This window comes from Vipera berus, assembly GCF_964194415.1.
Source record: "Vipera berus genome assembly, chromosome: 2".
Classification (NCBI taxonomy): Eukaryota; Metazoa; Chordata; class Lepidosauria; order Squamata; family Viperidae; genus Vipera; species Vipera berus.
In genome coordinates, this window is record NC_138203.1 from 224,804,038 (window position 1) to 224,831,998 (window position 27,961).

A 27,961-nucleotide genomic window follows, 5' to 3' on the forward strand; every position below is an offset into this window, starting at 1 on the left:
CAAAATCATATTTTAATTAGTTCTGAGGAGGTCCATTGTAACTTTGAAAGGTTGCTAAGTGACCAGTCATTAAGCGAGGATTCCCTGTATGTCTCTTTCAATATTTCAGTCAGATAATCATCAGAAACATTACATGTTTACCATGGATAATAATTGTCCATTTAAATACAAATCCCTACAGTAAATACATACTTGACATTATTTTAATTGTTCTTTGGAATATCTTGATAAAATATGCATTCTAACAAAATGGATTAGGTCTGTCTCTGTGAAAAATATTGTAGTGAGAGTTGCTGTAAGGCAAAGTGCTCCAACTGTGACATGAATTAATCTGGCCATCCACCCTTTATCACAGCACAGAAACACCTACAAAGAAAAGAAACTTAAATTACTATGACACAGAAAGCAAACCCAACCTACCACCAAGTTAATGTTTTGATTCAAAGGCAAAGGAAAGATAATATCACCTGCAGACTATAACCTGTTTCTTAATCATTAGCTTGTAAATTTGCCCTGCCCTAGATAGTTCAGGTATCATTTAAAAGTAATGTCAGATCCAAAACCATTCAGAACTCTAGCAGAATAGAAGCCGTTAGAAACACTGCAGCTTTGTACAAAACTTTAAATCATTTTAAGAATAAAGGTAATTGATCTCCTATTGGCATTATTTCTGAACCTTTTATGGACTAAAAACCATGAACCATGTGCCATTCACAGGTAGATGCAGACACACTACATGGAAATGGACACCACATTCATTCAGATTTATTTGCAAGTATTATCTATGTATATAGGATTGACTTAGACTTCTAAGGTCTCCGTAGACCATTAAAGTGACTGCCCCTCTGTTGAAAGTTGTTCAAGGCACCATCCAGGTCTCCTGAGCATGTATGGGCATCCAGAGAAGATACTTTTCTCTCTAGAAAAGGGTCTTTAAGTTGACAAATTCAAAGGATGCAGATATTTTGACATGGTGGGTTAAAGGGGCACTTCACAAAGTGACTCTCCAAACGGTAGATTCACTAGCACTAGTTTAGTCACCGGCTTTGTCCAAATGAAACAAAATTGAATAAAAAAATATCACCCACCTCTGAAACCTTAGTGCTCATTCCACTGATGAGAAAAACAACCATCAGGAATCGTGAAATAAGAAGGCCCTTCAAAGGTCTGTGAGGGCTGCATCCAAAGTACCTATAGATGTAGTGGATGCTATGTAAAATTCGGATCCCCATATTGAAGCAGTTGGCAAGGATAAATCCTATGCTCCCTAGCCAAGAGGTCAAGAAATAGGACATGCATAAAAATGCAAAGGACAAAGCCAGCATGACAAAGTTATACCTAAAAAACAAAAATTAAATAAGTGAAAACATTTTACTCATTTCAGCATCTTAGCAATTTATGGTCTTAGAGATGGAATTATTTTTAGGTTACTTTAAGTAAACCTCTAACTAGTTCCATATGCAGATCTCATTGACTAGGAACCTAAAAAAACCAGCAAGTCACTTTTGAAATATGTTATAATGTAGATATAGTAGTAGGTGAGTCCCAATTCTTTTTCTTGAGACCAACTCGGGAAGTAAATTAAATCATGTAATTTTACTCAAGGGTTGAATTTGTGTTTGGCTCATTTTCTATATGTCAGACTTTTGTACATTGACCGTCCTTTAGTTCAATCCTATTCCAGACAATTTATTAATCTAATGTCACAGACGTCCCCAATGATGAAACACAAACACAGCTAAGGAACGAGTGACGAGATTTATTCTCCCCACACACAGAAAACCGCAATAAAGTCAGCGTTGGCAGCATCCTGCTCCAACGCTCTTTTTATCACCAGGCCACGCCTCAACCCCACCCCACTGGCACAAGCCGTCATCCGCCTGCTATCCCATAAAGACCCCGCCCACAACCCCGTGCGCTGGCCTCCCTCCATGCTTCTCACTGACAAGGTAAGCCCCGTCCCTATGCAACCCCACCCGTGTTCCTCCCGGAGCCCGGCACCCACCACCTTTCACCGCGGCACGCCCCTCACTGGCTCGCCCGAAGGTCCGGCCGACGAAAGGGGCAGCGCAGGCATGGCCACCAACTGGCCGGCTGCTGCCTGCGTCAGCCTGGTTCATCCGGGGGCCCCCGTGATCGTCCCGGGGCGCAGGTATCAGCTGGTTGGCGGCAGGCGCAGCCGGCGGCTTCGGTGCCAGCTGCTCAGGCGCCGGCCACCCAGGCACCGTGTGGCCGTTCCGCTCTTGCCGTCCTCCCGCGCAGGCGCGGGCATCAGCTGGAAGGCGGCGAGCGCAGTCGGCGGCTCTGGTACCGGCCGCTCAGACGCCGGCCGCTCAGGCGCCGTGCGGCCATGCTGCCGCTGCCGCTGCCATCCCTCTGCGCAGGCGGGGGCGTCAGCCGGCTTCTGACGGTCGGGCACCGCACGGGGAGCCGCTCCGCTGTGCCGGCGAGGGGTACGGCTTTCCAACAACGACGGGGAGTCACTCCGCTGTGTTGCGCCGGAGGGAACGGCTTGCAAGGATGAGGAGGGGACATCAGGTGAGCCGACGTGCCGAGGTGTCCCCAAAGAGTGACAAGCCGGCAGGGCTTGACATCTAATCTGAGAGCAGCAATATTCCAGATATGGCCAGACAAGAAAATTGTTTTATAATTTTCTTCCATCTATCACCACTTCCCAAAAACGTTAAAGAAGAACACTTTTCCTATTGACTATTGTGGGAAAAATATATTTTAGATGATTATTTCATAATGAAGGAGACACAGATTAGATCCACCTTATAAGTAGGTGTTACATGCAATATATGCACTGCTTTGAATATTGAGAAAATGTTTTATTATAAGTGCGAACCTCACGGAGACACAATACTAAATGATGGGCTTTTGTATTTTTTTTTTCTTCCCTCTTTTCTATCTTTTGTTGCAGCCTCAAAAAGATTAGAAGCTTTCAGGTTTGTTTTCAATTTAAGCATAGTTTATTATTACTGTTGTGATTCCGTGCCAGCCAGTGGACCCTGCAGCTGAGTCTGGGGAATCAGAGGAGGAGGAGGAAGGGCCTGAAGAGCCATCAGAGTCGGAGGAAGGCTCTGATGAGCTCCAGGACTTACAATCTGATGAAGAGCCTGGCCCCTCCACTCATGCTCAGGCTGAGACCCAGCTGTGCTGGGAAGCTGAGTCAGACTCTGAGGACTCACAGCTGGAAGACATCATAGATGCTCACAAACGCGGACAGGCAACAAGAGTAGGACAAAGGAAGGCAATGGGGCAACTCCAAGGGCGGAGGAGAAGGCATTATTATGCATGCCTTGGGGCTGCATAATAAAAAAGGAAGGTGTGGGCGGTGCTGGTTGCTGAAGGCAACCATTTGCAAAGGACTCAAGTTTCATGGAATCATGTTCTGTTTGCTTTGCCTGAGGACAATTCTCTGTATGAATTGTATTCTGTTTGCCTTTGGACAATTCTCCATTTGAATCGTGTTCTGTTTGCTTTGAACAATTCTCCATTTGCATTGTGTTTTGTTTGCCTTTGCTTTTGGGACATTTTGCAGGCCTGTAAATAATAATAAAAGGGGTTTGTTTTTCCTGCATTTCCAGCCTACTTGCTAAAAGAGGGGTTTGTCCTTGTGAGTTAACAAGGACTCACATAGGCTGGGACAGAACAATTACATTCAAAGTATAGCTATGGCAGAGAAAACCAATTAACAACCACAGTTGCTGATCCTGACTTAGTCCCTTAACTATTATTATAAAAATTAACATTAGTTTTAGACTTACATATAATGATAAAACAAGAGGTTAAAAATGTCTGATCTCTTTAGATGTCTCTCTCTCTTTAGAATGTCTGCGTATGTCATACTAAACAGTAGTTTTGCATTATGTCCAAACCAGATGATATAAAATGAGATAGATATAAGCATGATATAAATAACAACACATAAGCAATCATCATAAGTTTTATTAAGGTTTTTTATTTTTTTAAAAATAAAGACTCTACTTCTTTAATGAAAAGCTGATAAAAACAGAACTGAAAAGCAGATAATCTAAAGGCAATGACAAATATGCATTGAATGGTAATTGTGTTTTTAAAGGATTGCCTGTCAATATTAATATTTCTGTTATGAGGATATGGTCTTATGAAAGTATTTATGCAAATTTAAAATGGAATATTTAATAACAGTACCTTTTTGCTCTGCCCACACCTTTATGCATATAGAACTGTTTTGCTATGGAACACCACTGATCAAACTTAAATAGTATCTTAAATATCCTTTTAATATTTCAATGTCTCTGCTTTTATCGCACTCGTATGTTGTCTAAGAAAGTTCTTTAATGCACACACTCCCATGCATGGGAAGTGGGAATTAATAACAAATTCATGAAAATGAGGATTAATTCAATATTATTCTGATCTTGAACTAGAATGCTATAATGAACATCTTCAAGGTTTTTGCCTTTCACACTAGAGGATAGCTTTACTGGGAATTTACAATTAATCACATCTTACAACTCTGTTAAATGTATTTCACTTGATCAAAAGTCAAGTTAAAACAACATTATGGACACTGCATGGTGACAGGAATTTGCACAGAAGCCTATATTATCTTAAATATATAATTCAAAATGTTAAAATGTTTAATGTTTTAAGTGGGATAGGTTTTTTATAAAGTTAAATTTGACTGAAATGTATGATACATATTCTTAGTCAATTTAACTTAGTCAAGTTAGCATATGTTGCATCAGAATTTTTCACCAGAAATAAAACAGAATAGGTTCACTGAAAAGTGTTACTCACTTATAAAGTTTAGAAGCAAAGTTTTATTTGCTTATGTACAAGATCTCCACAACATATAGCGGTGTCAGAACAAAGTTAACAGGAAACTGGCAGCTGTTATTATGCCAGCCGCAGTACTGAAATTAGTTCACACCCATAACAGAAAGACCTAAGGCTGACCTTTATGATGAAGCTTACTCTCCTGAGGTGGTGCACTGTATTTTAAAGGCTAACCCTCACACCAAAACTTACAATTTCGGTAATAATTGTTCTGTTTCTAGCAGAGTCTGTTGAGTGACTATAAGGTTTAAAGATCAATATCGATAAAAATCAGGGCACCCAAGATCAAACAGAATGAGTTTGCTCATTCTGCAACACTGTGACCAAGGGAAGCACTTTATATGTTTCATCACACCAGTGAACGGTGGAGGAGTAAATATTAATGGCTATGCTTAGTTTTAAGACTTTGTACTTTATATATTTAATAAGAATATCAGTAAGTTCCTGATGCCATTTTACGAACTATTGAAGTGGACTAGAATTTTATTGTATCCCTGTAAATTTACATAATTTACCACTCAGAATAATATGACTAAAAGCTGCTTAAGACAGATTAAAAACCTGCTTAAGACAGATAAAAAAAACTTCAGTGAGGGATCACTAAGAATATTTGAAAATCTGAATATTTTAGCTCTGTGGATAGGCAAATGAATCAGTTAGGTGTTCACTGACTGCTAATAAAATGAGTCACATTTATATCTTTCTCGAAAAAGGAACATATGAACATGAACATAATGGACCATATCTAGTAGTAACCATATGTTTATTACCATATAAGAAATACTCAGCTAAATAGTGACTAGAAATGGCAGAAAAGCTTATCTATATACTACTAAAACTCTTTTTTCCTGTAACCTTTAACTGGGTGAAACACTGCACCATAGGGCAAAACGTTTTGAACCAAACAGAATAACTTACAGAATGCATTCAAAATCTGAGACCTATGTCTCCCATGGAATTTTATAAAATTTTATAAAACATTTTATGACATAAAAATCACCATAAAACAGTTTAGAACATAACAAAATTTCCTATACTGATATTTGACTGTGCTGTACAGTTCAACCATGGGTTATTTTCAAGGCAGATATATCTGAATGTATCCCAATTTTTCAGTACATAAGAAGTTCTGTCACTGTTGAACCCAACAGAGAGACTGCTGGAGACAAAACAAGCATAAACAAAGAAAGCAATGGAAGCTTTGGGCTCAGTTGTGGTTGTAAGTTGAGGACTACCTTTATTAGACAGCAACCTATTATAAATAATAATATTATAAATAATTCACAGTGAATAGTTCCTCATGTAAATGAATGCTTTTTTCTATCCATGGGAGAATAGCCATCAAATTTAATATGTTATCACTTATTCTGAGGTTCTACAAACTGGATTCTCTTCCTCATTCAAAATTACAGAGAATATAGAATTAAAATTTTACATTACCTGTCCACTTCTTCTTTACACATTGAAGCGAATGTAAAACACTCTGTTATCCCATTAACAGCGAGCAGCAAGACGTACAAACTATACCAACGAAGGAGAGCTGGACCTGATTAAACAAGTAAATTAATCACACATGACCTTAATTTTGTACACAAATGCAAATGCAAATATTAATAAATTATAAAACAAGTTACAGTATAATGTAGCAATTTAAAAAAATAGTTTTCTGTATAATATAAAAAGATTCAGGACTCAATTTCAAAGCAAACATAGTATAAGGAATAGTATCAATAAATAGATTTGAATATGGGATAAACTCTGGATGCAATTCATTTTACTTTTTTTAGTTATTAAATTTATATGCTCTCCATTTCACTGATAAGACAGCTCTGGGCTGCTCCTTTCTTGGTCTCCATCAATGTCAGAGAAAGCTTTACCAGGCAAACTAAATGCCTCAAAAAGCCTATTGCAAGCCAGATGGCTGCTTCTAATGTGCATTCCACTAACAGAATTATACATCTTTTTCATGAAAGCGGCAGATGCCAAAAGACAATTGACTAATCCATTCTGCTTATTCCAAAATTAATTTTATATTAAAAATTGAGCCATTCATTGAAAGCCAGATAAATGTATGTAGAGTGTATCAAGCTGCTATCTAAAAAGTCAAACTAAATAAATAGATAAATTGATAGTGATTTCAATTCTAGCAATTCTCTCATGCCTCAGGGAAAGGTTGCTGCTGAATTTTAAATTATGAGAGTGGAACCTGCAGCCCATCAGATGCTACTAGGCTACTGTCCCTTGTGCAACCTTAATCAGTGTACCCAATGGTGAAGGAAGCTGGAAGCTTTACTTCACCAAAGTCTAAGAGAGCAGAGGTTTCCTTCTCCTATTATACAAGATGAATGGAACATAGAAGTAAACCACTAACAATATAATACAGAAGGATTTCTTTTTAAAAAAACTGGTTCTCATGGCATAATTTCCTTTCCTACTTCCTCTATGGCAGGAGTCTCCAACCTGTGGTCCGTGGCCCACTACCGGTCCATGGCCTATTTGCAACCAGCCCATGTGAGCAGTTGGCTGGCTGCTTGGAGTCTCACTCGAGCGAGCATCACAGGTGCTCTCAGCCCCACTTGCACGAGCAATGGGTACTCGTGCACATGCCTGCGTTCACGCACTTGCCTGCCCCTCTCACAAAACCATCCCATCTTTCCCTCTGTTGTGATTCAGTGTCAGCCTGTGCTCCCAGCAGATGAGTCCGATGAATCTGAGGAGGAGGGGTTTGGAGAGCCTTTGGTGTCAGAGGGAGGCTCTGATGCACTGCAGGACTCTCAGCCTGGCCCCTCCAGTCATGTTCCTCATGAGGCTCAGCTGTGTGAGTATGAGGTGTTGGACTCAGAAGAATCACAGCTGAATCTGTTCAGAGATGCTAGAAGCAGAAGGCAATCCAGCAGAGCAGAGAAAATCAATGAGGCAACTCAGTGAGAGGAGGAGAAGGCAGTGAGAAGCCACGCCTTGGGACTGATATTAAAAGGGAAAGGTGTGGGCAGGGCTGGTTGCTGAAGGCAACCATTTGGAGACATTCTAAGAGATTCCTGGTCTGTTCTTGCTACTTCTGTTTAACTCTTGTTTGTTGACTCTTGTTTGATATTTTGATTCATTTATTGAAGGAAATATTCTGTTGCTTTTTTGTTTGAACTGTAAATAAATTTGGGTTGGGTTTTTCCAGGGTTGTCCCTGACACACAAACAGGGCCGGTCGTAGGCTGAAACAGAACACCCTCCTCCATCCTTGGGCCGCCAACCCTAAAAGGTTGGGGAACTCTGTTCTATGTAGAGTTTGCTTTCAAAATGATTGTCAATCTTTTCATCAAAGGAAGATATTATATTTCTGGACATGGCACCCAGAAAACCATCCCAGAATTCCTAGCACTGAAACTTCATTATAACTGCATTTTCTCACAACCAAATCCAGTTGCACAATGCATATCTATTCAGAAAACCAGATTTGAAGGGAAAGAGTGTGCACCTTTTCCTGATCTTGTAGAAAATAGATGGTTGATTTAAAGAAATGCAGATAAGTGTAAAATGTATGTCTACACACACTCTGAGTCATTTCTCTGCTTTGAATTCAGGTCATTGCACAGTCCTAACAACATGTAATAAATCCAAGGCTGCCAGATCTGGGCAGTAAAAATCTAGACAACTATGAGATGGCAGCAGAGATACAGGAAACTCTTTTGCTGACATCTAATGATGACATCTGTGTGCTTCCATTCCAAAACCGGTAGCTCCTGCCATAGACCTATTGTAATTATCACATTTCTTGATAACATTTAACTGTAATACAGTTGCTATGTATAAATTCTTCCAAATTTTCTCTATATTTTTTGGACATAAAAGTGTATCAATGAAGCTTTCAAAACATAATTTGATATTTATGAAAGTACTTTTCAGAAAGTAAACAGGTATTACCTGATCCTGAACTGAGCATTGATCCTCCATAAAGATCCAGTGCCAACTGCGAATAGGCAAAACCAAATACTGTAATGGTTAAGCCAATCAAAAGCACTAGTTTCAACAGTGATTCTAATACAGTAGCTGCCATAGAAATTTCACCCTAAAAAGGAATATTATTTATTTAATGGAAACAACATTTATTTATTTGTATTAAATTTATAGGGCAATAGGGAACTCTTGGCATCTTTATAATATGCTACGTTTAGTTTTCTAGACACAGTGAAGATATGACTACTAAGCAAAAACCATTTTTATAGAATATATTTGACAGTAGACAGATTTAAATGTAATGATATGCTGAATGTTACAGACATAAATTGATCTGTACAAATTGCTTCATTAAAAATCCTAATTTCACTGGGAAATCTGCTATGGAAAATAAATACATTTAACAGCTATCTTCAAATGCAGTATAGGGAAAGCATGAACATTCAAAATTCCTAGTAAACTATATCAGACTTTTTTTACTTTTACAGCAAATTATCAGATCTTAAAATAAACATGATACTTAGGCCTACTTTATCTAGGCTGCAAAAATCCAGATGACTGCAGATGAAAATTCTCTTTGTTGCCATTTAATGATCTTCCATATTTCTGTGGCCTAGATTTCCAAACCTTAATTATCCTGCACTTTTTGTTTGTTTTAAATTTAGATCTTTTCTCCAGAATTTAATACAGCACATGTAGCACTCTGTCATTTTTTCCCCGCACAGTAAGAGTCCTGTGTATTTAATATTACTTCTACATGGAATGGAATGGAATGGAAATAGGAACAAGAACAAGAACAGAGCAGAGCAGAATAGAACAGAACAGTTCTTTATTGGTGAAGTGTGACTGGATGCACAAGAAATTTGTCTCCAGTGCATGACATTTTGCATTTTACTCACAAACTCTTATATGAAATGTATATTCATACTTATTCAAGAGCTAGCAATCCAATTCTGAATACTTTCACTGAAAATTATTTACTACGGTGAAATTAATTGAAAATAACATCCTGGTTTTAAATCACAAATACCAGTATAATTTTTGCATATTTATATATATTCTGTATATATACCTTTATATGCACACACATTCCTTATAGAACAATGTGTTTCCTTTAACTTTTTTTCAAAACCATGACACATCAAGATTTTTCTTTCTTAGTTCTGTAAAATACTCTAGAACTAATTAACGTACAAAGAGGTCTCTTGGAAGGATGGAAAACCAGCACTGTGTTCTGAAATCAGCCAAACAAATCTTTCTGAGAACTTCCAAAGTAGAAACTGAACGATTCATTCATTAGTCCCAGGTGCTGTTCCCCTGGGACTAATGGTGGAGGGAGCTGCCTCTGAGGCCATATCATCCATACACTTATCCCTCAGCCTTTTAGACCTCCCATTAACTTCAGAGAGTCGTTTCTAAAATGAAACAAATATATTCCTTCCTCTTACCGGTACTCATTTTCTTACCATTCAATTTCACCAAATAGCTTTCTATCATAATATAGAGCAGGGGTCTCAAACTGCCAGCCCACAGACCGGATGCATCATGCCGAAACTGTGCCCACCCCATTGCTGGCAATGGAAAAAAAGTTGTGATATGTTATGACACGTCACGTGATGTTGCCAGTTTGACACCCCTGATATAGAGGTTCTACATCGTGAGAAGAAAAAATCCTATACACATTCTCCATTCTATGCTTAATTATCAGTTTTCCTCTATTTCTAGTGAAAATGTGTATTAATGCTTTAGAAAACACTGATCAATACTTTCATCCTTTTTACTTCTATAGTATGTTAAATTAACGAATGAGACAACTAAACTTACCTGTTTTTGCAACTTAGTATCTTTCCCACGTTCTAGAACTTTAGCAAAGTACACATAAAAACTCTCTTCTATTGGTAAAAATATAAATCTAGCTGTCAAAGAACCAAGGTTGTTTATAATATCATATACACCTTAGTAAAGGAGGAGAAAAATACAATTAATATGTTTATTATTAAATTATTATCTGCTCACAATATAAATTAGACTCTGTCTAAAAACATTTCTCCATTTTACACTGATAGTAAAAGTATTATAAGTATTATAAATAATGTTTTACAATGGTCCACATAAATTATTGTGAATACTTGCAACCCAGACTAAAGCCAATATATCAGTTTAAAAATAAAAATAATATAATTTATTTTCTTAACAATCAGCCAGAGATACTCACTGCATTTCACACTAATGAGCAAACCATTACTGTGGCAAACTTATTTCATACAAATGGAAAATTATTTTGAATTCCAAGAAAAATGAAAGTGCAAAATTTTAAAAAAACTAAGACTCTGCATTTGTTTCACATCCATTGAACTACAGCAGAAATCTCCAATGTGATGTTTTCCAGATGTGTTAGAATTAAATCTTTATAATTCAATGTTCTGTGAACTTATTCACCAATAAAGACCAGTATATTTAAAGGGTGCCATGTTAGAAAATCAGCTGTCTCAATTTATCCAATACAGCATATTTTATTTTGTTCTTTCATTAACATGGAATCATATGCCTATATGACATTATCATTAAGAGAAAGTATACACTTAGAATCAGTTCCCTGCATGACTAATGTTTACATATGGCATCACTAGGAGACAATTAGAAATTGCCACACTCGCCTATTCATAGATTCACACTGAACATCACTCCTCACAATTCTGATGTCTCCACAGAAGTATCAACAGCTACTTTACTGACAGCCATTGATGTTGTCCCCCAGTTGGGCCCTTGGCTAGGTTTTTTCTTTCTTTCTTTCTTTCTTTCTTTCTTTCTTTCTTTCTTTCTTTCTTTCTTTCTTTCTTTCTTTCTTTCTTTCTTTTTCTTTCTTTTTCTTTCTTTCTTTTTTTCTCTTTCTTTCCTTTCTTTTTCTTTTTCTTTCTCTCTTTCTTTCTCTCTCTTTCTTTTGGAAACAAACTCCTGCCTCATTTTCACCTGCATCCACAGAAGATTCCACAGCAAAACAAATCAATACTTAGGGACAACTTTTGCCTCCCACTATTTAGCAGCTGGTTCACCTAATCCTCACACCATTCAATTAGTCCTATCTGGTCCAGATGGTTTGCTCAGACCATCAGTTGAGATCCCTAATATTGATTCCTCCATTATCACAATTTAATCTCCATCCTCTTCTGGAACATAGCTAGATGATAAGTGAGGAGCCCTCTTGAATTTCATTATTATTTTTCATATTTCCTTTTTCCAAGAAACCTGAGCTATGTGTGATATATTTATACTTCTCTACTCTTAGAGCAGGGGTGTCAAACTGCCAGCCTACGGACCAGTTTCATCATACTGAAGCCGTGCCCACCCCATTGCCAGCAATACAAAAAGAGCCGCAATACGTCGCAACACGTCACATGACGTGGCGAGTTTGACACCCGTGTCTTAGAGCATCACTGGGTATAAATAAACAATAGGAGCCCCTCATGAGGCTGAGTATACAATAATTGCTCCCACTAAATTTGATATTCCTGTGATTACATTAGAGCCATATCCTAGCTTGGTGTTAGCCTTTTTTCTTCAATTTACGCCTTGTACTATTATGATTAATAACAGATACTTCCCTAATGCCATATGACATTAACATATGGCAACTTGACAACTATATTATTAATTTGCTATATACCCAGATATTCCAGTATCAATTGCAGGCAAGTTGAATGATGCATGCAGTGGAGTTTGACACTTCCCTTTAGTTCATTTTAAATGGTTTCTCTCCCCCCACCCGCCACCAAAAAAAAGGGATTTATTTTATTCCCAGGTCTGACTCTGGAGTCATTGGAGATGAAATGGGACGGCAAATAATTTTATAAATAAATAAATAAATATTGATATCAGAATATCATTATGGAGAGAAAAGATATCATTACTTTGAAGAGATGCACAGAGGTGCTCCACTTGCATCTAGTCAGTCCAAAACATTTGATTATAAAATTGAAGTACTGCACACTTCTGATCATTGTGATACTTTATAATCTTAGCCTCATAATCAGATTCGCTGATATTAGAAAACACACTAACAAAATCTCTCAAGCCCTTATTATTATTTATCATCAAAAGTCAAAATCAGATGAAAATGCTTTTAGACTATTTTTAGATGTTAATATATTTCTTCCATGCATGTGAATTTTGTTAAAAAGTCTTTCCTACCTTGGTCTCCAAAATTTAATACATTCAGGAAAGTCATCACATATCTTTCACCTATAAAATTAATATTTCAGATTAGTATTTCTTTCCTAAAGTGTCATCCTGCCTAGGCTTAAGGAGCCAGTGGTCTACTCCAGGGGTCCCCAATCCCCGAGCTTCGGCCAATACCGGGTCTTGAGCCTTTCAGAACCGGGCCGCAGAAGGGGTGGGCGAGCAGCAGGGGACTGCATGTGTGCATGCTCCAACTGTATGAGTGGCAGGCACATTCCCAGCACTCGTATAAATAGAGCTGTGCACACATGCTTGCCTGCTGCTCACGCAGAATCATCCCCTCTCCCCCTCCCACCAGTCCACAAAGCCGAAAAGGTTAGAGAACTCTGGTCTACTCTACTTAACAAATTTTACTTGAACCCAAACATATAGACAATTTTCATCCTCTTTCCTATTTCCCCCTTTTAGGGAAAGTTGTTGAGAGAAGTCTGGAGGAAGCAAACTATCTGGACCCTTTTAAGCCAGGTTTCAGACCAGGGCATGGGCCTAAGACAACATTGATTGTCCTTCTGAAAGACCTCTGGAGCAGGATGGAGGCAGATGTGTCCACCCTTCCTTTCCTTGAACTGTCGGTGGCCTTCAAAACCATTACTCATGTTATACTTCTGGATCTTGAAACCATTCTGGGGTTGGGGTAGAAGAACACAGCATTGTAGTGGTTCTGCTCCTTATTTCAGGACCAGTTGTGGTTGGTGTTGATGGAGAGAAGAAATCTTTTCCAAGCTCCTTTCTTCATGTGGTCTCTCAGGGTTCTATGCTCTCCCCATTTATATTCAACATCTATCTGAATCTGCTGAGCAAAATAGTCTGCAAAGTCTCCAATGAGCGTTATCATCAATATGTTGGTAATTTTCAGTCATATATCTCTATCCTAGCCCAAGCAATTGATGGGGTTAATTTTTCATGTCTAGAAGCTAAGAGAATCTGAATAGGGAAGAACAGGTTCAGGAGCTTGGGGTTATTACTCTGATGTTTTCCATTTTTAGTCCTTGATGGGGTAGCACTGCTTAATCAAAATTGTGTGCAAATTTGGGGTCCTCCTGGACTTGCAGCTCCTGTTCAAAGAGCAGGTGACAACTAATCCAACTTGTGCACCAACTGCATATTTTCCTGAATCGGGAGCACTGCCCAGTCATTCATGCCTCAGTACCTCCTGAGTAGACCATTGAAACACACTTTACATGGGGCTACCCCTGAAAGTCACTTGGAAACTAAAATTAGTCCAGAATGCAGCAACTTGGGCAGTTATCAGTGGACCTTAGTATGCCCATGTTACACCACTGCTCCATGTACTGCATTAGCTCCGAGTGCAATTCAAGATGTCCATAAATAACCTGATTCCACATATCTCTCTTTAGTTCCTTCTGTCCCTAAATCTATTCAGATGAGCATGTCCATGTGGCAGAATCCAGCATGTCTTTTCTGCTTCAGCACGAATCCAAGATTTGTGGAATCCTGACCCTGCTAGCATTTCAGAAGTCCCTGAAGATTTGGTTCCCTCTTCAGGTGGTCTGTAAGTAAGATGTGCCCCTCACTAAGTGTCTTTCTTATGATTGAAGCTGGTTTTTCCTCAGTCTCCATTACTTTTCTTATTTTTCTTTTTTTTCCCCCTTTGGTTTGATTTTAATCCTATATACACCACATAGCATCACTATTGAGAGATTGGTGGCTATCTAAACCAGGCAGATCAGTCAGCTGTTTGATTGATCCATAGATAAATATGGGACTGCAAGCTGAAGTAGTAAGCAAATACTTTTCAAAGATTCATCAAAGAGTCTTTAAAGAATTCTGTACCTTCCCTTTTGCAATGAACAGGAACTAAACAGATCCATTAAAATAATTTCATGGAATCAGCATGTTTCTTCTCATTGCCCTCTAGCCTAAACCCATTCCAACAATTCCAAAAAATGTAGAAATGTCAATCAATGACATTCTTTTTGCTATTGTTGGAAGAAGGGGACTGAGAATAAAAAATTCAAGTTGAAGTAAGTTTCATACTCACCCTCTGTTAAAACCTGTTTGAGGAATGACTGCTTAAAGAAACTCCAAGTCAGCCTTGCTTCCTTCCAGTTAACAATATCCTGAAATATATACAAACAATTACATATAATTAAATATCCTGTTCCACTTTGTCTGGATTTAAAAACAGCAGAGTTGGCCCCAGTTCATACCTCTCTGGAATACCAGGGCTAGGAAGGCTAAAAAGAAATCCTGGAAGAAAACAGTGGCAAGCACCTTCATACACCATCCAGAAAAATTCCATGGCCATATCCAGGAAGTCACCGGGGGTCAACCTTGATTCAATTTACTTTACACTGATATACCAGTCAACACTCTAATGGCAGAAAGTGAAGAGGAACTAAAGAGCCTCTTGTTGCGGGTGAAGAAGGAGAGTGCAAACGTTGGGTTGAAACTAAACATTAAGAAAACCAAGATCATGGCATCCGGCTCTCTCAATTCCTGGCAAATAGATGGGGAAGAAATGGAGGTAGTGACAGATTTTATTTTCCTGGGCTCCAAGATCACCGCAGACAGGGACTGCAGCCAAGAAATTAAAAGACGCTTGCTCCTGGGGAGGAAAGCCATGGCAAATCTAGACATCACACTAAAAAGCAGAGATATCACCCTGCCAGCAAAAGTGCATATAGTCAAGGCTATGGTCTTTCCAGTTGCAATGTATGGCTATGAAAGTTGGACCATAAGAAAGGCTGAGCGCCAAAGAATTGAGGCCTTTGAACTGTGGTGCTGGAGAAGACTCCTGCGAGTCCCTTGGACTACAAGGCGATCAAACCGGTCAGTCCTAGAGGAGATCAACCCTGACTGCTCTTTAGAAGGCCAGATCCTGAAGCTGAAACTCAAATACTTTGGCCACCTAATGAGAAGGAAGGACTCACTGGAGAAGAGCCTCATGCTGGGAAAGATTGAGGGCAATAGAAGAAGGGGACGACAGAGAATGAGGTGGCTGGATGGAGTCACTGAAGCAGTAGGCGTGAGCTTAAATGGACTCCAGAAGATGGTAGAGGACAGGAAGGCCTGGAGGAACATTGTCCATGGGGTCGCTATGGGTTGGACACGGCTTCACAACTAACAACAACAACCAGTCAACATCATACATGATACAACCTCTAAAAAACTAATTAAAAAACAATATATAATGAAAATAAGGTCTTAATTAAATATATATACACACATATATTTGCCTCTTCCTGATTTAGTTTCTGTTATATTTTCTGCAAGTATTAATGTGGAAGACTCTTTATTTTTACAGCTATATTTTAATAGAAATGTCTTCTATTATAACATCTGAATTGTTTACCAGAAGATTAAAATGAGGTCATTTTCCCTTACTCAGGTTTTTTGTATTAGAATTAACCATATGTTTTCACAGTAAAATAAACTAGGCTAGATAAAATATAAGGTGTACTAACACTTTTCTGAAAAATGATGTGCATATAAGATCATTGAGCTAGCACAGCTACAGTATTAGCAAAAGCCATTTTCTGAACAATGTAACATATTATTTCTAAAAGCTACAATCATCTCTGGATCTAAAGGTTTGCTTACATAAATAAAAATCCACTAGATGAAGTTTAAATCTAATATCAATATGGTTAGCAATACATATTTTGCTCAATAAGGTTACAGCAACCCCAATCTTTTCTTCTCTGAAACATTTCAGAAGTGATATTTCTGAATAGTAGTAGTTTCAGTCAGTGTCGAGTTTCATTAAAATCAAAAGAATAGTTTGCACCTGAATGAATTCAATGATAATAATATTAAAGCAATGGACCTTCATTTATTTTCATCATTTAATTCTGTTTACATTTAATATCTACTTTGTTGAGCACATTATGCACTAGATAAGTCATTTTGAATTCACAGAAGTCATCGCATTTATGATATTTGTATAACTTTAAATACAAAAGCGTTATGTATGATATTTGTATAACTTTAAATACAAAAGCATTATGTATGATATTTGTATAACTTTAAATACAAAGCATAACATGGGATTATTCAAAATAATCAGAATATTAATTTAAGCATATAAATTTGTTACACTCTTTTATAATTAAGAATATATTATGGATTTAAAGTATCAGGCCACTAGAAGCACATTTTATAAAATAAATCTAAGTTCAGAGAAATCATTGGAAGATTTTTGCTTATGGGGTTAGATATTGCAGTTATAAGGGACACGGTGGCTCAGTGGGTTAGGACACTGAGCTTGTCGATCAGATGGTCGGCAGTTTGGCGGGTCGAATCCCGAGTGCCGCGTAGCAGAATGAGCGCCTGTTACTCATCCCAGCTTCTGCCAACCTAGCAGTTCGAAAGCACGTAAAAATGCAAGTAGAAAAATAGGGACCCCTACGGTGGGAAGGTAAAGCGTTCCGTGCGCCTTTGGCGTCTAGTCATGCCGGCCACATGACCACGGAGATGTCCTCGGACAAGCGCTGGCTCTTCGGCTTTGAAACGGAGATGAGCACCGGCCCCTAGAGTCGGAAACGACTAGCATACATGTGCGGGGGAACCTTTACCTTTACCGTTATTAAGCAGTCTCCTGGGTCATTAAGCAGACAGAAACCCAATGCCTTGGGCATTGAGGGAGGCCTGGAGGGTCCGCTGACTTTCTGAGGAAATCCGTTGACTTTCTGGAGAAGGCAGCACATGATTGCAAAGCACTTGGCAACTAATCCTAAATTGTACAAGTTGCCAAACATCCAGATACTGATCACATAACTGCGGGGGGAGGCGGGGTGTATGCAATACTTTTTGAAGAGCTATACAGGCCATAAAATACCCTTTACAAGATCAATGTAACTTCAAAAACTCATTAAACAATCAGATGTCAAGGACTATATATATTATAAAAATAAACTTTTAAAAGAAACAGAGCTCAGAGATATGAGATAACTTCTCCACTATTACAAAAACTAATCAATAATAGTTCAATGCTGATAAACAAATGGCCTCTGATTCTAGCCAATAAAATATTTTCTTCATATTTCCTCTTTTCCATCTTATATGTATAGGCTGAGCAGATGGTTACTTGTGAGGGAGTCACTTCTTAAGATATAGAAAAACCTTAATGCAACAGAAATAGGCCACATGAAGAGAATAAGGAAGATGATCTTGACAGAAATTTGCAGGAAATGTTACCTAGCCAAAACACTTTTAAGTCCAGAATGGCCAGATAACATATGGAAGTGAATCAGGCAAATGCTAGTACAGCCAGATCAGACTTGCAAGATTCTGTCAGGTTTTCTTAATAAAAAATATTATTTTTGTAGCAAGATTGTTATGTTGGAAACAGAAATACATACTTTGTTTAAGTATTGGAATTAGGTCTCACAAAAAGCCTAAGAGCAAAAATGTCTCGGCCCATTTCAGATATTGATTTTTTTATTTACTAATATTGAATATCCAAGTTATAAATGATCTTACTGCATACAAAATGTGTACACAGAATACCAAGTATTATGTGCTTATTTTTTCAAACAATAACATGTAAATATTAAGAAAGTAATGAACTAAAACCTGAAAAATGACAGTGTGAAACTAAAACTGATTAACAGCTAAGTGGTTAAACTATGATACTTAGTCTACGAATTTCTTAGGACAATTTGGCTACTCATGAACAACAACAACAAACATCTTGTGCCAAGAAGTAACCTGGATTTTTCTTTTAAGTTGTTGGACTTACCTCATTTTGTCCAAAAGCAGGCAAAAAAGATACCATTCTAGTAATAGGAAATGACTTTTTGGTTGCTTCAGGAGAACCCAAAAATTTCATGAAATATATTATATAACATGATACTAGAATGGTAGTGTATAAAAGCTGCAAAGGAAAAATAATTCATATTGGTTTTATAGTCAACAGGACAGTGCAGCAACATTCTTATTTGAACAGCAACAAAAGGGAATCTCGGCAACATTCAACGGTGATGGGATTACATCCATTCCAATCCTGCTTAAGGATCAACATGGTGAGGCAGATGCCAAGGGGCACAGGATGCAAGCAATATGACTTTTCTCTAGGGGGAACCTGTCAGCCTCAGTTTTCAGTTTGTACTGGTCTATTTGTGAGCACTCACCTTAACTTGGGCCAAGAAATTTTAAATGATGAGGGAAATGCTATAAGTAAGAAATTTAATGCTGAATTATTTCCAAGAGAAACCCACTCCTTACGTTCATCTCACCTCCTTGGCAGAGTAGCACTGGCACTTCTGCACAAGACACAAGCATATACTAGTTTTCCATCCATAACAGTTATCCATCATGCTAAATTAAAAGTTATATGTGTCTAGCATGCACTGGGATGTAAATGTATTTGCTTGGGAACACCATTAATGTGACGTGGCTTAAAGAAAACATTCCAGTTTCTACAATCAATTCATATGATAGATCCAATAAATGGTAATAAAGCAGGCAGAAAACTGTACCTGAGCCAAAGAAAAGATATAGAGTCCCCAGTGTGGATACAAAACTACTAGAAGGACTGTTAAAAAGCATTTGCAAAGGATTGACAAACTCTCAGCTATCACCTGTAAAGAACACACAAAGATCTTATCAGATACACAACTTCCTAATACTTATGTGTCAGATTCAAAAAGCATGTAATCCAGAAATCTTATTTTGAAACATTTCTACAAATATGCAGCTCTGAAAAGCCATGAATACTTTCTACAACAGCAGAAACTTTTCAAAGTACAACCATTTTTTCTTTAGGATGATATTTTCAGTTGTTTTTAGTTGTTTGGGCATCCATATCCTCTGTGCCAGAAATAATGAACTGAACCTGTTTAATTATTCTTGCTTTGTTTCAGGAAAATAAGGTAGTTATCAGGATTAAAAAGCCTTTCAGTGAACTCAAGTGCGATGAACAAGTAAAGCAGGGGTGTCGAACTGCCTGCCTGTGAGCCAGACACGTCATGCAGAAGCCGCGCCCACCCCATTGCCAGCAATGGCAAAACGGTCCTGATACAATCACGCAATGTCACATGATGTCACGAGTTTTACATGTCTGAAGTAAAGCAATACTATGGAAGAAATCTTGTCCCAAATGTTTCCAGGCCTGCCATGATGGCTCTGTATTATAAACAACACCATCATCAGCTTTGAAAGGGAAAGGGAAATAATAAAAACAATTGCTAAAGAAGAATCTTTATATACTTTGGTGTAGCTTCTATAAGACTACCTCTGTGTAAACCTCATTTTGTCAGTGTAATAGCACTTCCACCATTTCTGCTTAGCCGTTCTAGTGTAGTGGTTAATGTCAGTGGTGGGATTCAACTATGTGAACAACCGGTTCTCTGTGTGGATGCTGCTTCCGGAAGTCCATCCTGGGCCTGGGCAACAAAAAATTAGCTACCGTTTCTGCCGAACTGGTGCAAACTGGCTGAATACCACCACTGGTTAATGTGCTGGCTAGAAACCAAGAGACTAGGAGTTTTAGCATGAGTCCAGAGGTGTGACTTTCTCGGCCCAACACATTTCACAGTGTTATTGTTGTGGGGAAAATAAGGAACAGAACAGTTATGTACATTGGTTTGAACTGTGCAAAAATAAAAGGTGGTATTATCATATACATGTGAAATCACAGCTGCCAGTTCTTTAGCTGATGTTGGCCTTCATTCGCATCATGTTCTTCCCAAGAACCTAGGCTATCATAATCTATATGTACAGATCCAAGTAGTGTGGCTTTTGTATCTGGCATTTGGAAATTTTATCACTATGCAGATTTTCTGAATGTACTGTAAGACTTTTTGGTATGGTACCCAATGTGCAATAACCACTGGGATTGTCATTGCCAGTTTATACCATAATCCTTTAACTTCAATTTTCAAATCGTGGTACTTTTTAATCATTTTGTATCTTTGTATTATGGTTCACTCACAGCCAGATATTCAGATTTATTATTATTATTATTATTATTATTATTCATCCCACAGTCAGCCAGATGTTCAGACTGGATTTGACATTTTTGTCTACCTATGGAGTCCTTACCAAGGACTTGTGATAGGCAGATGTGCATGTTTGAATTGATGGTATTACAGATATCGTTGCAGGAAGGAAGCTGTTCTTAGTAAGGCCGCCTTTTGCAATTGCCTGTTGGTGAATTTATCAGTGCCAATGGTGTTCAAGTGGTGCTCCAGTTGTTTTGGGATTGCACCCAAGGCGCCTATTACTATTGCTACTACCCTTGCTTGCCTTTTTCAGAGTCGTATTATTTCTATTTGTAGGTCTTTGTATATTGTTATCTTCTCCAGTTCTATCTCTTCTATTCTGCTGTCTCCAGGCACTGCCATGTCCACTATCCAGACTTTGCTGTCTTTCTTATTGACAATTGTTAAGTCTGGGGTGTTATGTGGCAGGTGCTTGTCTGTTGTTGTTGTTGTTGTTATTCAATAAGATTAATGCATTTAGGTTAATGTATTTAGATTAATCAGTAAATCAATACTTTACCAATAAGAAAATGTCAGAATATATGCCAGAATAAAAATTTTAACTTCAGACATCTGTTCATTATTATAACAGATTGTTGGGGGCAATAAGCTGACTTTGTAATAATTGGGGGGTGTGTGAAAGCCCTAACAAGCAGGCATATACATAGAATGAAGGCTACTGCTAAGCTTGTAAGCCGCCCTGAGTCTTCGGAGAAGGGCGGGATATAAATGTAATAAAAAAAAAACTTTAAAAGAAGCAAGAAATACAATTTCATATAATTTCACTAACCTTTAGCCGTATAAGTAAATGTACTTGAGCTAAAACCCAAAAAGGTTCACCCAGGAGTTCAATCACAGCAGAAAGGCAAAAAGCAAGTACTCCAAAATTATAGTAAGGAATTGCATTTTCATTAGGAACTTCAAGTATATCTAGCCAGATCCAGCCGAAGAATGCACACCAACATACGCCCAACGGAACTCTACAAAAGTTAAGATAAACCATTAAGCCAAAATTAATAACTTGCTCTTTTCTCTCCCATCTTCAATGTGAATTCTTAGAAACGTCTGCAAAACATGAGTCAGTACAATACACTTCAAAAGTGTGTGTATCTGTTTTTCCTACATCTGTAGGAATAAATTATCTCTGTAGTTTAATTACACTTTTTCTTGGAATGCATTACAACTTATAAGCTTTTTGCATACATATTTATTTGAGAAATCTATACTTTTCTTCCAGTGCTTCAGGGTAGGAATGCTCTTTGGAAATTAATAACCTAATGCTAAAAGCAAAAAAGGAACAGCACAAACAGCAAATTTTGCAGGTGTTATATGCAAATATGCATGGGTGCAAATAAAGACACACACACACAAACACACACACAGAAAGAGAGCTTTTATTTGCTCCTTCACTCACTAAAAAAGGCAAGGCACTTGCATTTCTTCAACTAAAGCAGAGTACAGTATTATATAAAAAATCCACAGTTTTTCCTATCAGCATTGACTTTCCAACGTTTATTTAACTTCGGAACATTAGCATTGAAAATTGGAGATTGCTTTCCTTTTCTAGGCAGTGGGACAAGAATTATTCCAAGGAAAATTATTCTCATCCAAGACCTGAATAGCAGCTTTTCTAAATTTCTCAAATGTGGTTTATGGTGATGTGGTAATTAATATATGCAATTAGAATTAAGTTAGAATTAGGCAAATTAAATTACCTAATTAAATGTTAGGTAATTAAATATATGCAATAAGAATGAAACTATTACAAGTAAACTAAGATGTAATTTGGGTAAGTATCAAGTGACTTGACAATTTCATATCCTATCTTGAGGAACTCAACTGCCTGTTTCTCAATGCAATCATGACTTCAAAAACAAGCCCCTCTACCTTTTCAAAAGTGCAAGCAAAATTGCAGAACTCAATAACTAAAATGTTCAAATGAGTAATTTAAACTTACGTTAGCCATAATAGATTAAATGTTTGTGTCCAGTTTCTTCTTGAACTACCACTCAAACAAGCTTTACGGAATGCTTCTCTGGCTAAGAAGACTATTGTTGTATAAAGCAGCATCAGTCTAATATTTTGGGAGGAAAAGGGAAGAAAAAGAAAGAAAAAGGAAGTTTCATTTTAAAAAGGTAATTTCCACTATATATAATTTTATTATATTGTTATTAATATAGTTATATTAACTATATAACCATTATAACTATCAATAATATGTATCAAAGAATATTTGATTACCTTAGGGTTCTCAATTGTGAATTGCATTCACCCAGGAACACATGCAACCGGGGGCAGTCATAACATCTTACAGAAGTTGTGCCAGACACAAACTAGGCATTTGAATATTAATAAGCTTATAAATCATTTACCACCTGCTCCCCTTTTGTAACAGAGAAAATATGAAGTACCCCAATATGTATCTTCAAATTACTTAAGTTTCAAAATATTTAATTTTAGTCTTTTTTTAATTAACCTTTTATAAATACATAGCTTTTAAAAAATTCTTAAATTTAGTTGTTGAAAATCTTCGGTAATATCAAAAATTTCAGTGAAGCTTTTTCTACTTTACCCTGATTACATATAGTTTGCAAATTGGGGAGATAATGCAATTTAAATGGACAGAACTCTCATTTCTGCAGAATATAATAGAAGATATATTCATGCTTGGTAATGATCCCCAGGTTTTAGCTTTACGTTTCTTTTCTCTGGACCCTATCTAAGTTATATATATTTAAATGTTATACTAAGTTTCTTAGTAACACTATTAATTACAGAAAACATAATAATCTTACAATATTTTACCATTTTGTATGCAATTGTAACTCACCGAGTATACATTACATCGTATCAAGAAAAGTGGAAATGATTTTTATTCATTTATACCACAGATTTATCTATTGCTTATTTTTCATCTGTCTGAAAACAAGTTTCTTGAGGGTTTCATAATAAAAATTGAAACCAAGAAATTCACAAAATGAAAATCATAAAACAAAAGCACACTGAAAATATTATTCAAGGTTTTCTTAGGTCTCTCATAGAGTTCTATTGCTTTTAGTGGATCAATTTTAAATGTCAAATTCTGTCAGAAGTAATTTTGCTCTAGAATAACCATAGGTAAAAGAACATTACATTAAGGTATCACATTAAGGCATCAAAGCTACACAACAGCTCTCTTTGAAAGATAGAAGTGTAGTTTTGGACATATTATTTTTCAGACAAAGTTTTTGTTAATTAAGGGAAGGTAGAAAAACTAGTACATTTGGCAATACCTGGTGTACAATTAAACCCAGTATATTTCACATTTTGAAATAATAAAGGAGCAGCAAAACTGTCATTTCAAGAATGACACAGAACTACTGCATATCTATTAAAATCAGGAACGACTTTGGAAATACAGCAATTTTCAAAGCCACTAGATATTTACATAATTTAGAGGAAAAGGCATTTATTCAAGAAACTAAATCACAAACTCAAATTTGCATTTAACCATCAGTGCAGACATTGATTCATCTATACAGTTCAGAATATCTCCTTGCAGAGACATGCCAAACAGCAGAAAGTTAAGTAATTTATCCATATTTATTCCAGACAGAAAGTAGAGATAAAGCTATTATAACTTGGAACCATTAATATTTCATGTTTTTATTAAATAACTATGATGTATTACCTTACATTCACAACACCAATTATTTCTTTTGATACATAACGTAAAGTAAAAGCATTTAAGCCAAACGTAATTAGCCGGAATAGCACCTGCAAAAAGAAAAGTTAAATTAATATAACACTAACTTTCAAACTGTAAATAAACTCAGACTTCAACATTTGTTTGTTTCAGGACTTCATCTTAACACTATGATCTTATCTCCACTAAATAATAATAAACCCTTCAATTCAATTTGTTATTACTCAACACGTATGTAGGGATTATTCGCTTGTTCTAATATCGGTAGTTGTAGTTGGATACTCCAAAAATGCTGCCTATAAACTTTTGCTATAAACTTAGTAATAATTCTACAGATACTTAAATTTAATGTATTGATTATACATGCAAGACCAAGCCCTTTTAAGGGATTAAGTCTAAATTACATTCTCTCACCTTCAGATTCAATCACACTCACAGCATATGAAACACTTGGAATGTATAGAACTTTTATTAGTTTAATTTGTAATATTACTAACATTCATTACAAAATAAAAACATTAGCTTGCATTACCAAATAAACCTTTCAGCATGGAAAAGAGCAATCCTACTGTATTGTAGGTTGTAGAACAGAATGGTAAAAATCTGAGCATAATGAAAAGTTTTTCCAAAAAGGTATCAGCATTATTGTTAATTTTTATATAAGATTCTGTATATGGCAATAGAAAATAAGTACACACCATATTGTAATTACAACTTGGCTGTAATGAGTCTTAATTGCCATATAGTTATTGAACTATGCTGTTTGTTTCAATTACAGCCTAACTAATCTGTAGGGCAATGCTTGTAGCCTTTTCAGAATGATCCTCCATCAGTTGTTTAAAGCGCAAGTAACACTTTCAATCCTGAGTCTGTCTCTATTACTTGTATCAAAGAATTCTTCTACATAAGAAGATTCCTTTGGGTTAACACTACAAATTATAGGCAGCAGTTGTTTTAGGGAAATGCAAGTGTCTTTGCTCAATTTAATTATTCCAGACATGGAAGCTCAACAATGTAGCTGTAGGACTATTATAGCTGCAAGTCTACTAAATGCACAAAAAAGAAAAGACTCTGAAATAACCTCAATGGAGGAATGCCTGATGAAGACGATAAAACTTGCAGAGACAGCAAAACAACTTGCTTAATTAAAGGAAAATCAATAACTACATTTATCAGTGACTGGAAACCCCTTCTGGCCTTTCTGCTATAAAAAGAAAAGAATGAACTTATGATTTATGGGACTGAGGATAAGAAAGGATAGCTTATGGAAAAAAGGAAATTATGATGTAACCTTAGAGAGGGTAAATATAAAGGCATTTATACCACTGTAAAAAGATCATGAGATAATCTTTATATTCTTTTCTTTCTTTCCCACTATTCTTGTTTCTTTTCTAATATTTGCACTTTTATCTTGTTAAAATGCTTACTTAAAGTAAAATCAATAACTACATTTATCTGTGACTGGAAGGCCCTTATGTATATGTGTGTGTGCATACACACACACACACACACACACACACACACTCACACATACACTCTACATTTCTTGACATTAAATGAACCACTAGGAAGATCATCAGGGGAAAAGTTTAGCCTTTGAATGCATGCATCACCAAATCCACTTATGGTACCTATCTCATTGTGAACTGTGAATAAAATGGTAATATGAGAGTAATATAAGAACTTTATCCAATTCTCTGAAATGAGAACCATCTGACTCTTTGCATAGAATTGAAGATTAAATAAATTATTTATTCAATGTGAGAAATAGAGAAAGCAAGAGTATAAGAAGAGATATGACAGGAAGAGATCTAAATCCAATAGTAAGTATTTATTAAAAGAATGTGATGCTGATAAGCAAATCTCTCTTAGGCATACATTCTTTTTTAGGCTTATTCTGCCATTTGCCAAAAATGTCTTGAAATAACTGAATCTACAAATAGTTTTTATGAAGTACTTTCTCAGATTAAATGCTGGTAATTTCTGAGAAATGTCAAATATACAGACGGCAAAGAGATGAGGGAAAACAAAGCATCTTAGAGGACAATATCAAGATTCAAGAGACAGAAACCAACAAGATGAATTTCAATAGAAAAACGCTGAACAGGAAGTAAAAACCTCAAAGGCACAAATATAGTAAATGCAGAGACTATATAGGCCATATTGAAAACTGGAATGTATCCAGAGGAGACCTAAGGGTGCTATTTCCAAAGACAACTGGAATTTCTTGGGGGTTTTTCCTTTGAAAATGTTTCGCTTTTCATCCAAGAAGCTTCTTCAGTTCTAACTGAATGGTGGGAAATGATTGTTGTAAGCTGCCCAGAGTTGTATGGATATGAGATTGATGGATGGATGGATGGATGGATGGATAAATAAAATAACCGAGAGAGTCCAGTTCTCTTTTGGAAAAAGCACCTTTGGAACTACCATGACCTGTGATTGAGAATCTCCATAGACATATATCCTGTTATGTGAAGGGCATTATGTCCTGGAACAGTGGGAAGTGCTCAATATGTTTATTCTGGAGAAAAGATCTGGGAAGGCATAATATCTGTTTTTAAGTCTCTCAGAGGCTGTCCCATAGAAGACAGGGCAGAATTGTTCAGAGTTGTTCCAGGACACAGGTAACACTAGGCTTAGATTACAAAGTAAATTTCAGCTGAACCTCAAGAAAAATTTTTAGAGCTGTTCAACAATGGAACAGACTGCCCTATAGGTTTTGGACTCTCCTTTCCTGGCAGTGTTTAAACAAAGGCTGGACAGCCATTTATCTGGGATGCTGGAGCGTTGGATTCCTGCAGTGGACAGCAGGTTGCAATAGGAAAAGTCATTTCCAGCATTTGGGATTCTTATGATTCACGAGCCTCAGAACTTGAGGGAAAGATTTCGGCCACATATGCTATGATCGATTTTTGAAACTCCACTGGATTTTTGCCTATTGAAGTCACTTTGCCTCCCGGCTCCGCCAGCAGCTTATTGACGTGTCTGGACACGTTAAACGGCTTCTCTCCACTTCAACGGGAGCTTGAGATTCACCACCTCTCCTGGAAAGAGCCAGTCCGAGAAAGGAGAGGCCGGCAGTCGGGAAAAGAGGCGGAAAGAGAGCGAAAGGCGGCGGCTGCTAGCCCTCTGATCTCGATCCCCGCCTTCCCATCTTCTGGGGCGGGTACCTGCAAGAGGGCGTTGGAGGAAGCCAGCTTGGCAGTATCCCTGAGCACGTCCTGGGAGCCCATCTTCCCTGGCACCGTCCCGCCATCCTCCGCGCCCATGCGAAACGACTCTCCGGTCCCTCCGACCTCTTTTCCTTCCCTCGCCGG

The 27,961-nt window shown here is 37.3% G+C and overlaps 1 protein-coding gene across 2 annotated transcripts; it reads right to left on the reverse strand.

The window, feature by feature from the left end:
* RFT1 (RFT1 glycolipid translocator homolog) lies at positions 1-27,961 on the reverse strand. 2 transcript variants are annotated; one of them, XM_081316326.1, is made up of 13 exons: positions 27,815-27,961; positions 24,630-24,715; positions 22,917-23,033; positions 21,750-21,939; positions 19,457-19,558; positions 18,718-18,852; positions 15,016-15,094; positions 12,966-13,016; positions 10,602-10,732; positions 8,745-8,889; positions 6,268-6,373; positions 1,089-1,338; positions 1-366 (listed from the first exon to the last, which is right to left on the reverse strand). In XM_081316326.1, exons 1-13 carry the CDS (start codon positions 27,911-27,913, stop codon positions 199-201), a joined length of 1,659 nt encoding a protein of 552 aa, XP_081172452.1. In that variant the 5' UTR covers positions 27,914-27,961; the 3' UTR covers positions 1-198. The 2 variants fall into 2 exon arrangements, with proteins under 2 accessions (XP_081172452.1, XP_081172453.1); XM_081316327.1 differs by having other exon boundaries at positions 24,635-24,715; positions 27,815-27,934.

Excerpts from the sequence above, each read along its gene's own strand:
- RFT1 (XM_081316326.1), bottom strand. The coding sequence starts at position 27,913 with ATGGGCGCGGAGGATGGCGGGACGGTGCCAGGGAAGATGGGCTCCCAG. Across the intron at positions 21,940-22,916 it reads TTTAATCTATTATGGCTAAC|AGTTCCGTTGGGCGTATGTT; the intron begins GTAAGTTTAAAT and ends TAACTTTTGTAG. Across the intron at positions 18,853-19,456 it reads ATATCTTTTCTTTGGCTCAG|CTTTTATACACTACCATTCT; the intron begins GTACAGTTTTCT and ends TTTCCTTTGCAG.